At 34.5% G+C, this 14,521-nt stretch overlaps 1 protein-coding gene across 1 annotated transcript in view; it reads right to left on the bottom strand.

Annotated features, from left to right (window-relative positions):
• Nucleotides 1–14,521, bottom strand: part of HMCN1 (hemicentin 1) — a 470,019-nt gene that overhangs the window by 72,820 nt on the left and 382,678 nt on the right. The window contains 12 exon segments of the mRNA XM_030936855.1: nt 739–952; nt 3,276–3,466; nt 5,869–6,138; nt 7,053–7,187; nt 7,322–7,459; nt 7,949–8,056; nt 9,618–9,782; nt 10,124–10,245; nt 11,869–12,025; nt 12,338–12,465; nt 13,162–13,306; nt 14,327–14,468. Of these exon segments, the coding sequence (XP_030792715.1) occupies nt 739–952; nt 3,276–3,466; nt 5,869–6,138; nt 7,053–7,187; nt 7,322–7,459; nt 7,949–8,056; nt 9,618–9,782; nt 10,124–10,245; nt 11,869–12,025; nt 12,338–12,465; nt 13,162–13,306; nt 14,327–14,468 (1,915 nt within the window).

Here is a 14,521-nt window from a genome sequence, read left to right as displayed (position 1 = left end):
TTATTAAGGTAATGCAGCTGATAAATTCCAGTCATTAACATAACTCTTTATAATAGAAAAAAAACCCTCAAGCTTATTACTACTTTTCTAGCAAGACACCTAGTAAATGCTAATAGTGTAATACTTCAGAACTCAATTTTGGGATAGGACAATTTCTCAGTACTGACAAAGTCTTTATACTGATGACAAAGTCTAACAAATAAATAGATATTTGTTCACCCAGGGAAGGGTACTCCTGGGTTCCAGACATGACCTTAACTTGTAGTATACACAGTGACTAGAAATTTTCCACACAAATGAATCTACACTATAATAGAGGTTGAGGCAAACAGTGAGAAGTAGAATTCTTCTCTGTAACCTTAAGTGAATCTTCAGGACTCCAACAGTGGCCATCTTAATCCATTGATCAGTGATGCAGGGGGTCCAGCTGTGATAAGTTTAGACACCTATATAAACATACTGCCTTCTCATGGGGTAGGGGGAATTATATTTAGGTTAAAAAATCTACTTATAACCTGCAATATATGTCCCTATGATCAACTTACACTTCCAAAAGAAGGAACAAAACATATATATTGGGTAGAGGGTAAAATCCAAGCAGAGGCACGCATTTTACAGAATTTAAAGCAATCAATTCTTGTTACTTTTCAATTAATTTTCACAGCTGGAGGAAATAGAGTTTGGTCTAGAGTTCTACATAGGTGTATTTATTCACTTCTTGAGAATTAAATGACCAACCTGGGATAATATTGTTATTGAAGGTCCATGTTAATTTGGGCAATGGAATACCAGTAGCCTTACAGCTTAATCGTAGCTGTTCTCCTTTATTTAATGACACGTCTCCAGGAAGTTCAGTAAAAGTGGGGAGAACATGTACAGTCAGGCTGACAGTGTGTGTATCTTCACCTGCAGCATTGTTAGCAACACAGGTATAGAAGCCAGAATCCTCCAGCTAAAATAAAATAGCATTTAAAATGTCATAATCATCCATCATAGTACATAAAATACATCAAGTTGCATAGGTAGGCCCTCAAGAAACTCTCTTATCCAAAGACGATTTAAATCTCCATCTTTTAACCATCAGGTTAGCTTTTGCATAACATAATTTAAAATGTATGGAAGTTTAAATACAAGCCCATAATCATTCTACAGTGGTAAGATTTCAGAAAACTGTAGATTCTGTGGTTTACTGGATATCAAGTGTATAGCTGCTCTGCATTGCACAAATAAAGAGCAAATAATCCCAAAAGCTGACAGCATCTTGACAGCATAGTTGGCTCTCTGAGTAAGGTGCTATCAAAGACCACCAAAACTATCAGAGGAAATGGTAAGAGAAAGGGCACTATTACCTACAATTCTGAGGTTTCACTTGCTAAATTCAATGACCAGCTCTCATGACTCATCTTTCTTGATGCATTTGTAGCACCTGACACAATTACGAGTCCTTTCTATCTGAAACCACCTTTACATGGCTTTCAGGACACCATGCTTTCCTAGTTTCCCTCCTGTCTCACTGGTTGCTTCTCCAACTTTTTTGGGGGCTTCTCCTCAACATTAACATCTTAATGTTGGCACATGAGAAGGCTCAGCCTCTGGTCCTCTTTTCTTCTATATCTATCTGTATTCATTTTTTTGGTGATCTCATACAGTGCTATGGCTTTAAATATAAACTTTATGCTGATGACTATCAGCATCTCCAACCCAAATACTGATACTTTCTTACAAATTCAAAGTCTGTTGAACTTCTTATTCTCTTTGCTCTGATGCCTAAGATACGTCTCACACTCATGCCCCAAAACTGAGCTCCCAATTCCTTCCAACGGCCCCTTCTTGTACTGCCTATAGCCTTCACCGTCACAGCTGATGGCTATTTCACCCTTCCAATTGTTCATGCCTTCAGTCTCAAACATTTGAGTCATTCTTATTTTTTTTTCCTCACACCCTACTTGCAATCTGTCAGAAAATGCTAGCTTCAAAGTAAATGCAGAATCTTACTTCTTGCCTCTTCTCTGCTAACATCCTGCTTTGAGTTCTATCATTTCTCATCTGCCTCCAGACAGTCTTCCCAAGAGGTCTCACTGGTCCTGTCCTTGTCTCCCTACCTCTGATTCTCACCACAACAGCCAACATAACCCTTTAAAAATGTAAGGCATATAAAAACCTGCTCAAAAACCTGCAGTGGATTCTGACTTAGAGTAAAAGGTAAAATTGTACAATGACCTGTAAGACCTGACATGATTTGGCCTCCATTTATCACTGACGTCTTTCTCCTCACTTAGAGTAAAAGGTAAAATTGTACAATGACCTGTAAGACCTGACATGATTTGGCCTCCATTTATCACTGACGTCTTTCTCCTTTCATTCTTTCTTTGCTTTGCTTTCACTGGCTTCCTGTTTTTCAAATACACTGGACATGTTTCCACCTCAAGTGCTTTGCTCCACCTATTTTTTTTTCCCTTGGTCTGCTCCTCCACATATTTGCTTAGCTAATTCACTTCCTTCAAGTTTGGCTCAAATGTCACCTTCCCAAAGAGAACTTACTCTGACTACCCTATTTACAACTGTTATCTTCACTGCTCCAACTCCTGAAACCCTTTACCCCTTTCTTATTTTTCATGCCATTTATTTTTTCTTCTGACTTATTTTCTTCTGACATTATTATTTTTCATTTTTATTGTCTCCTTCCTCTACATATAAACTGCATGAGGGCAAAGATCTTTGATTCTTTTGTTCGCTGATGTATTCCCAGTGCCTAAACCAGTGCTAGTTGCAGAGAAGGTGTTCGATAAATATTTGTTGACTATTTGAATAGGAATATTCAAATATGAATATACATAAATACTTATGTTGAATATTAATGACTGCTTCTGATTGCATTGAGACACATAGACTTTTTTCCTTTTTAAAAAAATGTTTAACATTTTTTCCCCTTGAAGTACTAAAGAATTGAAAGTTATTTACTCTAGATACTTATCATTGACCTGTAAGATTAAGAGCAGAGAATATAGCAATGGTACTTAAAATTTTTCCTGATAAACACATATTTCCACAAACATAATTTTAGAAGGAGGGCATTTGTGAGTTCCTATCATCTGTTAAAAATATTATTCAAGGGACATAAAATGAAATATGTGTGAAATTAATTTTGTGACCTGATTTTATAAGAATATATATTTTTAATTATTAAAGAATATACTTCCATGCTAAATTATTAAAAGTATGACAGCAAATTTATAATCTGGCTTAACGTATCTGTTCATGTCCATTAAACTTACCACAACATTTTCTAAAATGAGTTCTCCATATGGTTCAGCAGTGTATTTTCCTAACAAGTTAGCTAAAAGAACATTGTCTTTTTTCCAGTTAATTGCTGGTGTGGGGATTCCGTCAGCTACGCATGGAAGAATGGCTTGTGAATTCTCATTGACCGTGTAGTGTCCTTCTGTGCGTCTGATCCTGGGTGGTACTATGAAGAGATTAAAAAAGAGTCATCCAGGAAGCTGAGTTCAATAATGTCTTTATTCACAATAAAAATTAACACACAAAAAACTCTCTTCATGGTAACTTTGCTAGAAATACTAAAAATGAAATATTACGATATTGATTTGCTTCCTGCTATGAAAGAAATCAGTATTTTTGGTGCTAGCAAGAATCCTAATGTATTTGAACTTACTGAATATATTTACATTCAGTTTCTGAGCAAACGACAGAACTGGGTAGAAGATCTTTAGATTTTATTTGGCTTCCTGACGTTTCCATCTTTGATTTACTTCTGTTTATTGCAGTGAAGTAAAACAAACCAACAACAAAACCAAAAAATGCTTCTATGGTTGTATAACTGCTATATTTGTCTCAGAGATACATTGTGAGGATGAACTAATAATAGTCACCAGAAAACACTATAAGACACCCAATATTGAATATCACAAAGTGCTGTAGAAAAAAATACTTATTGCAGTATTTTACATGTTACAATGAATACAAGTAAACCAGATCAAGACATTTAATTCAGTTTTTATGCTGTCAGGAAATTTTCATAGTGACTTCATAACTCTGCACATTTGGTACACTATAGTACCAAATACTTCCTGTGACTCAAATTTTTTTTAACTAGAATTTAGGCAATATAGAGATGAACTGAATATTTTAGTGTAATAAAAAATACTTGACTGGACTTAGAACTAAGATAGTTACTTCTAAAGAAAAGACAAAAAGTATTAAGAATTCTTGGCTCAAAAGTAAAAATACACTCCCTTCCCAAAACAATGAATGTGGAATTATTCAAACAAATCAGTGAGAAGTGGACCCATCTTAATGACATTTTAAAGAGTGACAGGAGAACAGTTGACCTTAGCAAAAATAAAATTGCTATATAAACTTTAATTAACTGCTTTCAGTTAAATTAACTGCTTTCAATTAAAAGTTAATTTTTATCTTTTATGATATAATTAAATATACAAACATTATATAATAATAGATATAAACATAATTTGGAAAACACAAAAATTGATTTTGCTCAATGGTGCATCATCAATATTCATTTTAAATTAATTCATGCTCTATTTTCATTATCTTTATCCTGATTTCCTTGGGTCGCTATTTGTCTTTTGTTAGGGGATACAAAGTTGCAGCATTAGTAGATTTACTTCAGTTCTTTCTTTTTCAAAATGAAAGAATTATGGCTATGACTTTGTGTTGATTTTAGCTTTGAGCACACACTGTACATTTTGATATGTCATGTCTTTATTTTCTAAATAATCTGAAAATAGAAAATTATTCTTTGACCTACTTTTTGGCTGGAAGAGTGTTTTTAAAGTCATCTGGGTTTGGGGTTTTGGCATTGAAAGTTCATTACAAATTTCTAGCTTTATTGCATGGTGGGTAGAAATTATGGTTTATCTTTTTGAAACTTATTAACAATTTCTTTGTTTAGGTCAATTTTGGTAAATTTTCTACAGACACTTGAAAAGAAGGAGTATTATTTATTTGAAGGCAAATGGATAGTGTATATTGATTAATTATGTTAACTGAAAGCAGGGGATTTATTTGGAAAACTCATAAATGGTGATTTTTAATTTTGGCTAAATTATTCAACCAAAAATGTTTCCACTCAAAATTGTCTCTGTTATTCTGAAGTTACAGAAAATTAAAATGCACTTGAAAAATAAAACAGCGTTCACAAATTTCTGAAAAATGAAAAAGCAGAAACTCCTCAATATAATAATTACCTCTGAAAAGAGAGGTTGGAAGCAGTTTAATCTGCTATTGTTTCCTACCACTGATATTAACATGGATTCTATCCTTAGTCAAAATATACAATACAAACTAAAAATATTTCAATGCTGATTTTTCAATATTTTGTTGTCTTAATACAAAGGAAAGATATTTTTCTGTTATAAAAATGTATAGGTAAATATTTTGCCACTTTAATATAATGAATCAAATAGATCTCCTAATTCTCATTAGGGTCAAGTCATACAATGTAGGTCATATGGTGATTCATTTTGAACCAAGATGACTTGAAGCTTGAAAAGTAAAGCAGAAAAGTCACAAAACACAAACGGACTCCTCATAAGTCAACTAATCACAATATGTGAGGGTACCAGCAACACATTAAAAATCCTGGCAATATTAATAAAATCTGTCTCTCTCACACACCTATGTGCACAAACACACATAAACACAGTCCACAGAAAACAGATTTGAAGTGTACCTACATACCACCCCTCACCGCCCTCCCCCCCGCAACACACACTTTGGATTACTGAGTTTAAGGGTTTTTGACTTCTATCAGATTTGCTCTTGGTAGCCTTTTATCTTTGCCATGGTAGTGTAGCAGACAGAAATAATTCATGTTAAACAACCTACCATGGACGGTGAGCTTGGTGCTTGTGCTGCTTGATCCTGCTACATTGGCTGCCATGCAGGTGTAATGACCAGCATCACCAGACTGGGCAAATGCTATTTGCAGAGAGCCAGAGCTGAGGACATGCTGGCGGATAGATTCCACAATTGCATGCCCATCTTTATGCCATGTAATGTCAGGTGGTGGGACACCATCTGCTTCACACGGTAACGTGATGGGCTTGTCCACAGCAATAACATATTCCTTTAGATGAGGGCTAATGACTGGAGGAACTAAAAGATACAAAAAATATAAAGTTCAAAGTTCATCTTAGAAGCGTGAGTGCACAAATTACATACTACAGTACTGCTCTAGCAAACATTGATAAGAAACAAAATCCTGACTTCACCATATCATTAGAAAAGGAGCACTACACTTTTTCATGGGAACAAAAAAGTAATTGGGCACACTTCAGAAAGCTAGTCCCTAGCTAACAAATAAATGTTAAGTGATAGTCGATTTTAGATGAGGAGATAAACATATAGTCATGAGGGCTTGCATGTCTAGAAAATTTAAGCTGTATCAACAAAAGTATTTAACTTACATAAATTATGTGATTCACTTTAGGTATTTAAACTTCCAAAATGAACACCAAGTTTTGGAAAATATTTTGGAAAAAAATTAACTGCTCTGAATAGACTGTCTCCTTGCAAATACAAATGTAATGGCAAGCACAAATTCAACCAAATAATTTTGTTGCTATAAATAATATGATTATTCAGTTATTTCACATGCTTCTTTATAGTGATGCATTACAACTCAATAGAATATTCAGGCTAATAGCTAAGTGGTGATTAGCCTATTGTAAACACTTGGAAAGAAAATCCTTATTATGAGCCCTTTCATAGGTTTCCAAATAAGTGGGAAGAGTTTTACCTATATAATGAAATAGAGTATCAAATAGAGGTTCATAGAAGTTCAAAATAGGATTAGATGCCTGTGTTTTCTTATACAAACAATGGCCAAAAAAATAAAATACACTAAACTTTCTTCATAAAAGTGATAGAAAAACCAGTAGGATAATACAAACTAAGAATGTTGAGAACTATGGGGGAACAGCAGCATAATCATTTTAGATATATAAATATTTGGTAGACATCGTTACAACCATCTTTGAATTGAAAACAGAGATGAATTATTTAGGTACCTTGGACATTTAACTTGACTTTGCCCAAGGCTGTACCAGCTGGGTTCTGGGCCACACACATGTAAGTGCCAGCATCCTCTCGGACAGCTCTGGAGATCTGTAAGCTACCACTAGGAAGAACTGCATGGTTTTTGCCTACATCACAGTTACAAAAGCAGAGTGAAAAAAGAAAACAAAAAAAAACCCTTTTCATTAAAAACAATCACGCTGATTTGAATTATAAAACACTGATGAGCTATGATTTTCTTGATAGAAACAGTGGTAGGTACCTGAAGTGATAACATTGATACCTTCTTTTTGCCAAGTAATGAAAGGACTGGGTGTCCCTGTTGCTTCACATGGTAATAGAATAGGATTGTTCAGAATGACTTGTAGTTCACTTGGTTGGGGCTGAATCACTGGAGGCTCTATAAGAAACCAATCAACAAAAAGAAATAATAGCACTAGTTAATGGAAACCATGTCTATTATAGTAATGAGCTTAAAAATACCCAAATTCATAATTGTAAAATATTAGTGATTTGATTGCCCAAGAGAAAAGTGAATGTTGGCCACACTGCATTCTTTGAGTCTTGCTACAGTAGCCAGTTTCCATTAGAAGAACTCCACTGGAAGACTAGAGTCAGGAACAGATTATAAAAATCCAAGAAGAAAATTATTTTGGAGTTACTTTGAGTGGTTTGTCATTTGTGCGCCTTTTTTAGCCTATTAAAAATATCTACCAGGCTTTCATGTCCCCGAGATATTACTATGATTCATAGCTCTAGACATATAAGTACTGTGCTAGGCACTTCAGGGGATACAAGTATGAATATATACCTTTCAGAATAAATATGACCAGAAAAACCTCCCCAAACCCAGCAAACTTTGAATGAGTGAGTAAAGAGCCTTCCACACCATGAACATGAAGGGTCACATGTCGATGTGCAGAGCCAGCCTCATTCCTAGCGACACAAGTATATCTTCCAGCATGGTTTAATTGGGTGGCAAGTATTTCAATTGCTCCTAAAAAGGAAAAAAACAAAAGTTTTAATGTATACTGCATCTCAGTATTTTTTTAGTTCAATAAAATTTGACTGTCTTTTGTGTGTTTTCTGCAACTAGCATGGTGGTGCTTGGCTTATATTCATACTTGTATCCCCTGAAGTGCCTAGCACAGTACTTAAATTATTACTAACAGCTTTATTGAGGCATAATTTACATACCATAAGAGTCACTCATTTAAATGCACAATTCAATGATTTTTAGTATACTTATAGAGTTATACAAATATCACCACAATCAAATTTTAGAATATTTCCATCACCCCCAAAAGAAACCTGGTGCTCATTTACAGTCATTCCCCACTTCTAACCCTGACCTTAGCCCACCTCTACTCTGCTTTCTGATTATACAGATTTGCCTTTTCTGAACATTTCATATAAATTGAATCATACAGTATGTGGTCCTTTGTGTCTGACTTCTTTCACTATGAGCATAATGTTTTTGAGGTTCATCTGCTGTAGCATTTGTCAATATTTTGTTCCTTTTTATTGCCAAACAGAATTCTGTTGCATGGATATACCACATTTTATTTATCTATTTATCAGCTGATGGACATTTGAATTGTTTCCACTTTTTGGCTATTGCAAATGATGCTGTATGAAGATGTGCATATAAGTCTTTGTGTAGACCAATGTTTTCATTTCTTTGGGTAAATACCTAGGAATGAAGTTGCTGGGTTTAATATTTTGAGAAAGTTCTAAATTGTTTTCTTAGCCTAATACTTTATTCTAAATATATATATATTTATATATATTTTATGATTTGAATGGCTATCACTCTATAGTTAAAATAATTTGTCTTGAAAGCCAAGTTGCATCCTGGGAACAAATTTTCCACTATTTCCCTTCTATACAAATTCTCTTAGAATAATACGCACATACTCATAAAGTCCCAGGATATTAGTTACTACTTTATCTCTATTGTGTTTCCCCAGTGTAGGATAAGTTTTAGAAACACCAATGTGAATCACCTATACATTAGGTGATTTTTTTTTCTTCAATACTATAAATTGTATAAATGAGGGTTACTACCACTATAAACATTTTTCCTTCACAGAACTCACTACTCAGTCTTACATACTCAACTTTAAAAGCCTTGAAACCTAGAACCCTGTTTTAGTTATATAGTCTTAGAATCTTAATATGAGTATATATTCTGTCTTAGGCACTGAATGTTCATTAAATGAAGAGACATTCCATTTGGCCAATGAAATAAGTGTGATTCACTCACAGGTAACTCGGGAATTTGTTAAAACTTAGGTTTGGTAAATATACACATAAATACCGGTGGTCATGTTTATTATATTCAGATCAGTCTTAAATATTATTTTGTTTCCAGACTTTTTTCTTTCATTCCCTAGATCCCCTTCCTATGTGATCTGTTTTAACAATCTGTTTTCCAGATTTTTAAGTCCAAGAATGCATGCATATTTTATTCTTTTATTCTGGTGCAAGACCAGGTAAGAATATGCATCAATAACTAATACAATCGATAGATGTAAAATCACTGAGCTTGATCTTACCTGAGGACAGAATTCTATAGCCATCTCCCCTGGGAAGCAGTCTTATACCATTTTTGGTCCAGTGAATTGAGGGAAATGGAACTCCCGAAGCAGTGCAGGTAATTACTGCTGGGGCATGTTTGGTTACTAGGAAATCTGTAGGCTCATCAGCTATGGAAGGTGGAACTAAAACAACAACAACAAAAAGGGAAAAAACTACACATTTCCAACTGTTAAAGAATTCCAAAGACTTATCATACATCATCTTTTTGTGCTGAAAGTGAAAGTTAGGTAAGTATAAAAGGGATTCCTCCTTTTATTTCTGGGTTAATACCTGGGAGATGAAGTAATCGGTACAACAAACCCCCATGACACAAGTTTACCCATATAACAAACCTGCACATGTACCCGTGAACTTAAAATAAATGTTTAAAAAAATGAAAGAAAAGGGATCCCTTTTGTAAAGTAGTGGAATGATGAAGTGATAGCATTATCATGTTTCAATCCATGTTCCAAGCCAGTTCTACCTTGGACAGTGAGATCCACAGTTCTTTTATCATCTCCTGCACCGTTTGCCACAGTACACTCATAGGTTGCAGTGTCATCCACAGAAGGGGAAATAATTACTAGTGAACCTGAAGACAGGAGCCTAGAAGACAGATTTCAAAGCATGAGATACTATATGTAGGTTTTCATAAATTTTCTCAGCTAGTTTAACATGGTACCATGTTGTAAATTGATGAAAACAGTACTCTTTCCTCATGTTAAAATTAACATCATGTCCCTGAGGCAAACTTTATGCATTACAGTTTGTTTATATGGCAGTGGCTTTCTAGAGCCTCAAACTTGATATGATATTTACAAAAAGTAATTGTTGGAAGGATTGTCTGAAGAGGGAATCTTACATTCTCTGAATGCTTATATCATGATCAACCTTGCTCTCCCAGGAGAAATACAGTACAATGAGAACACTAAAAACAGCCACTGTCTACTGGGCATCAAATTCACTCCTGACACTATCTTAAATCCTTTGCATAAATTATCTCTAAATTTCACAATAACCTAGCAGGTTGATATTTGTTTATTTCCATTGACAGATGACTAATGACAAGTCTGTGTGTCTCACCCCTTTACCTACTTCACATGTCTCCTTAAATGTGTGGCTACCTTGTAGATAATATGGCAATATCTATATATCTGTATCTATATCTATATCTATGTAGTTTTGGACAACCGTGTGTATGTGTGTGTGTGTGTATATATATATATATATATATATATATATAAAACTAAAATCTAGAACACTTCACATTTTAGGAGGTTTAGTAAATACACATACATGATTTAAAGTAAATCTAAATTACAGTATCTACTTTACTTCACACTATGCATGATAGAAATAGTTTAATAAACACATTAATAAAAACATATTTGACACACCTTTTTATTAAAAAGCATGGCACATTTTCCATACAGTGTATACTTGCAAGTCACTGAACCTCCCAATGCCAAAAGATTAAAAGTGTGAAAGAGAGACATGATAGAATTTCAACTGAGACACTCTTAGTTTTATATTTCCTGGTGTATTGGAACTGATTTTTGTCAAAGTGGACATAAGAGAGCATTTGTTTTTAGTGCTACAGCAAATGTTTGACGGAGTAATGATCTAATAGCTCAGGTAAGATCCAAAAAATGATGCTCACCTATAACATCAGAAATTCTTAGTGATTTAAAGTTTAGCCTTTGAAAAATAGATATTGCCATATTATGAGCTATGGTAGTAAAGCTTGGTAAAAGGCAAAAAAAAAAAAAAAAAAAACAAATTGGAAGAAATGCTGTTTTTCCTCCCTACACATTCTGCCAATATCTAAATTGTATTTTAAGGTACAAAATTTGACTTTTATTCTACAACTAAAGCTTGTATTTATTTTTACAGAATAGTTCTTCTTTTATATAAAATGATGTTCTTATCCTTTACCTTTATAAAATTCTAAAAGGTACTAAACAAGGCAGGATATAAATCTAATCCTATATGTAATCACTGACATTCATCCACAGGGTTTATGTATGGAAAAGATGACCTATAATTCATAAAAATATTTTAGGCTGAAAACCTAAGTCCATATTAAGGAAAAAAAACCCTCTATATGCTAGCTAATTTGTTATAGTCCATAGATTTGCTGGCCCCACTGATAGAATTAAAATGTTGATTCATTACAAACTGTTTCTAAATAGTTGGTGGGAGTTTTTTTTTCAATTAAATTATCCTTACCTGTATGAGTTCTGATTTTGATCCACATTAAGAAGATGCCCATTTTTTCTCCAATTGATTGATGGCTTTGGTATCCCAGTAGCCTCACAAGCCAGAGTAGTTTGAACATTTACTGTTACAGTCATATTGGTAGGACCCGGAGCAATAGATGGAGGAACTAAGACAATGTCACCAAATAAGAAGGAAACACAGTCAGCAAATAGTGTGCCATGTGAAATATTTCTGCTGAACTGAAATTAGTCATTATTAACTGGCCTCATAGTTATGAGCAAACAAGGCTCTGTGAATTTTAATAGTGCTGTGATGATATTAACTATACTAAGGAGAAAACTTGGGGCTTGACTATTCATACTATAATGCAAATTGCTTAACTAGCCTTCAATGTCAAGATCTTTATGACCTCACTAGTTTAGGCTATCAAAGAGCATTTGACACAGAGACTGGATGTCATCTATAAAAGTGTATTTACCATGAACCTGTAAATCTATTCGCCTGCGATCTGTTCCAGCAGCATTGGTGGCCATACACAAATACCTTCCAGTGTCAGTGACATGTGCTGATTGAATATGAAGGAATCCATTTTCCAAGATGGAATATCTGCAAAAGAAACCACAAGTGAAGTCTTCTGAATCAGCCTTTTTTGATTATTCATATTTTGACTGAGGGAAATGTTAAACACTTGGTGAAATCCATTCAGTTTTTTTCCTGTTTCAGATGACACATGTTTACGATACCCTTGGTGGAAGAAAAAGTTACGACGCAAAGGTTCCTAACAGATGGGCTTGTGATCTTGAATGGATTATAATCATTAGGTAGACATAAGCCTCAGGGATTATGCTTTTAAAATACTAAATTTGGGCCTGGAGTGATGGCTCATGCCTGTAATCCCAGCACTTTGGAAGGCTGAGGTGGGCGGATCACCTGAGGTCAGAAGTTTGAGACCAGCCTGACTAACATGGTGAAACTCCATCTCTACTAAAAATACAAAAAATTAGCTGGGCGTGGTGGCATGAGCCTGTAATTTCAGTTTACTTGGGAGGCTGAGGCAGGAGAATCAATTGAATCCAGGAGGCAGAGGTTGCAATGAGCCAAGATCATGCCACTGCACTCCAGCATGGGCAACAGAACAAGACTCTGTCTCAGAAAAATAATAAAATACTTAATTTTGATTATTGTATTAAGATGAAATGCTAATTCTAAACATAATGAGACCAAAATAGTGCACTAGAAAAAAAATTTAAGAATTTGTATTTCAGGTCTTACAGCATTTTAAAAATTTTCTAGTATTGTTACCTTGCATGATTCCCAGCTAGAACAGCTCCATCCTTCCTCCATGTTATCCTTGGAGTTGGCACACCTTCAGCGATGCATTCCAATACAGCTGACTTATTTAAAAGAATTACAAGACTCTGGGGGTCCCCCTTTATGTTTGGAGGAACTGAACAAGAGATGCACATGAAAAAATTCAGTGATACTAAATAACACAGCCTGCATGAAGACCCTGAAGATATAAGATGAGCTTCGAGTCAAATGTATGGCTTTGTCTTCACAAATCTAAGTTAGTATAAATATAATTGAGGTTTAATTACTGAAGTCTTACTCGAGATATTTTGCGTTTAAAAATAAAGGGTAGGTAGGCAGGGGGATTTTAAATCTCTAATATGGTGTATGAAATCTGGCTTACTGTGAGAGAGGCTTAAATGAAACTCAGCTCTAGTCTGATGTAAATTAAAGATGATATTTCTTATTTCTCTTTGGCCAAATAATGGTCAGAGAATGTTAACACTGAAACAGCTTCACTTTAAATGAAGAACAGAAAGTGGGCTGGTTTAACAAAAAGCACATCTGTGATCAATCATGCAATTCTCAGAGCATGCATTTTATTGATCATTGAGTTCATATGGGAATAGACAGCCTGAATTTTAATTTTAGTATTAGAGCTATTAGTTGTGTGGGTCATCCACTATTCTGTAAAATTTTATATATTAAATATCCAATAGACTGTTTTGAGGAAAAGTCTATATTATCTTCCTAAATGTTGGCATTCAGACACTATATTTAATAAAATTACAGTCCTATGGCAGTCTCTGTTTGGCACATATGTACTCTCAAGCCACCATCAATAAAGGTGAACAAGATGATGGGCTATTTGTCATCCAGTGATTTAGTGTATTGACTTCCTCAATGGTTCTGATTCTGAATGACATAAAACATCATGATATGCTAACAGTAATTGGACATATTCTCTAAGATAGACTAAAATATCTCTAGTTATGTTTCTTGGAAATTGAGTTAATTTGCAGTATAGATCTAATACAAATACTCCATGTTGCCTTTTTCAAAAGCAGTAAGATAAGCACAAGGCTTCATTTAGTATGCACATAAGAAAAAGCTATCATCTCTTTGAATGCCCTTGGTCAGATTTTTAAATTGTGGAACAATGAATACCTTTTCTTACCATTTACAGTGAGAATAAATTCTCTTGTAGTCTTCCCTGCAATGTTGCTGGCAACACAGGTATAATTGGCTGTATCACCTAGGTCTGCGTTATTGATTTGCAAGTATCTCCCTCCAGATAGGATTCGCACTCGAGGTGTTGCCTGGATTCAGCAAGTAAATAAATTTACCATTAAAATGTCAGGAAAAGAGAGTA

Source organism: Rhinopithecus roxellana, chromosome 8 (genome assembly GCF_007565055.1).
Source record: "Rhinopithecus roxellana isolate Shanxi Qingling chromosome 8, ASM756505v1, whole genome shotgun sequence".
NCBI lineage: Eukaryota > Metazoa > Chordata > Mammalia > Primates > Cercopithecidae > Rhinopithecus > Rhinopithecus roxellana.
This window is presented reverse-complemented; position numbering and strand designations above follow the sequence as displayed.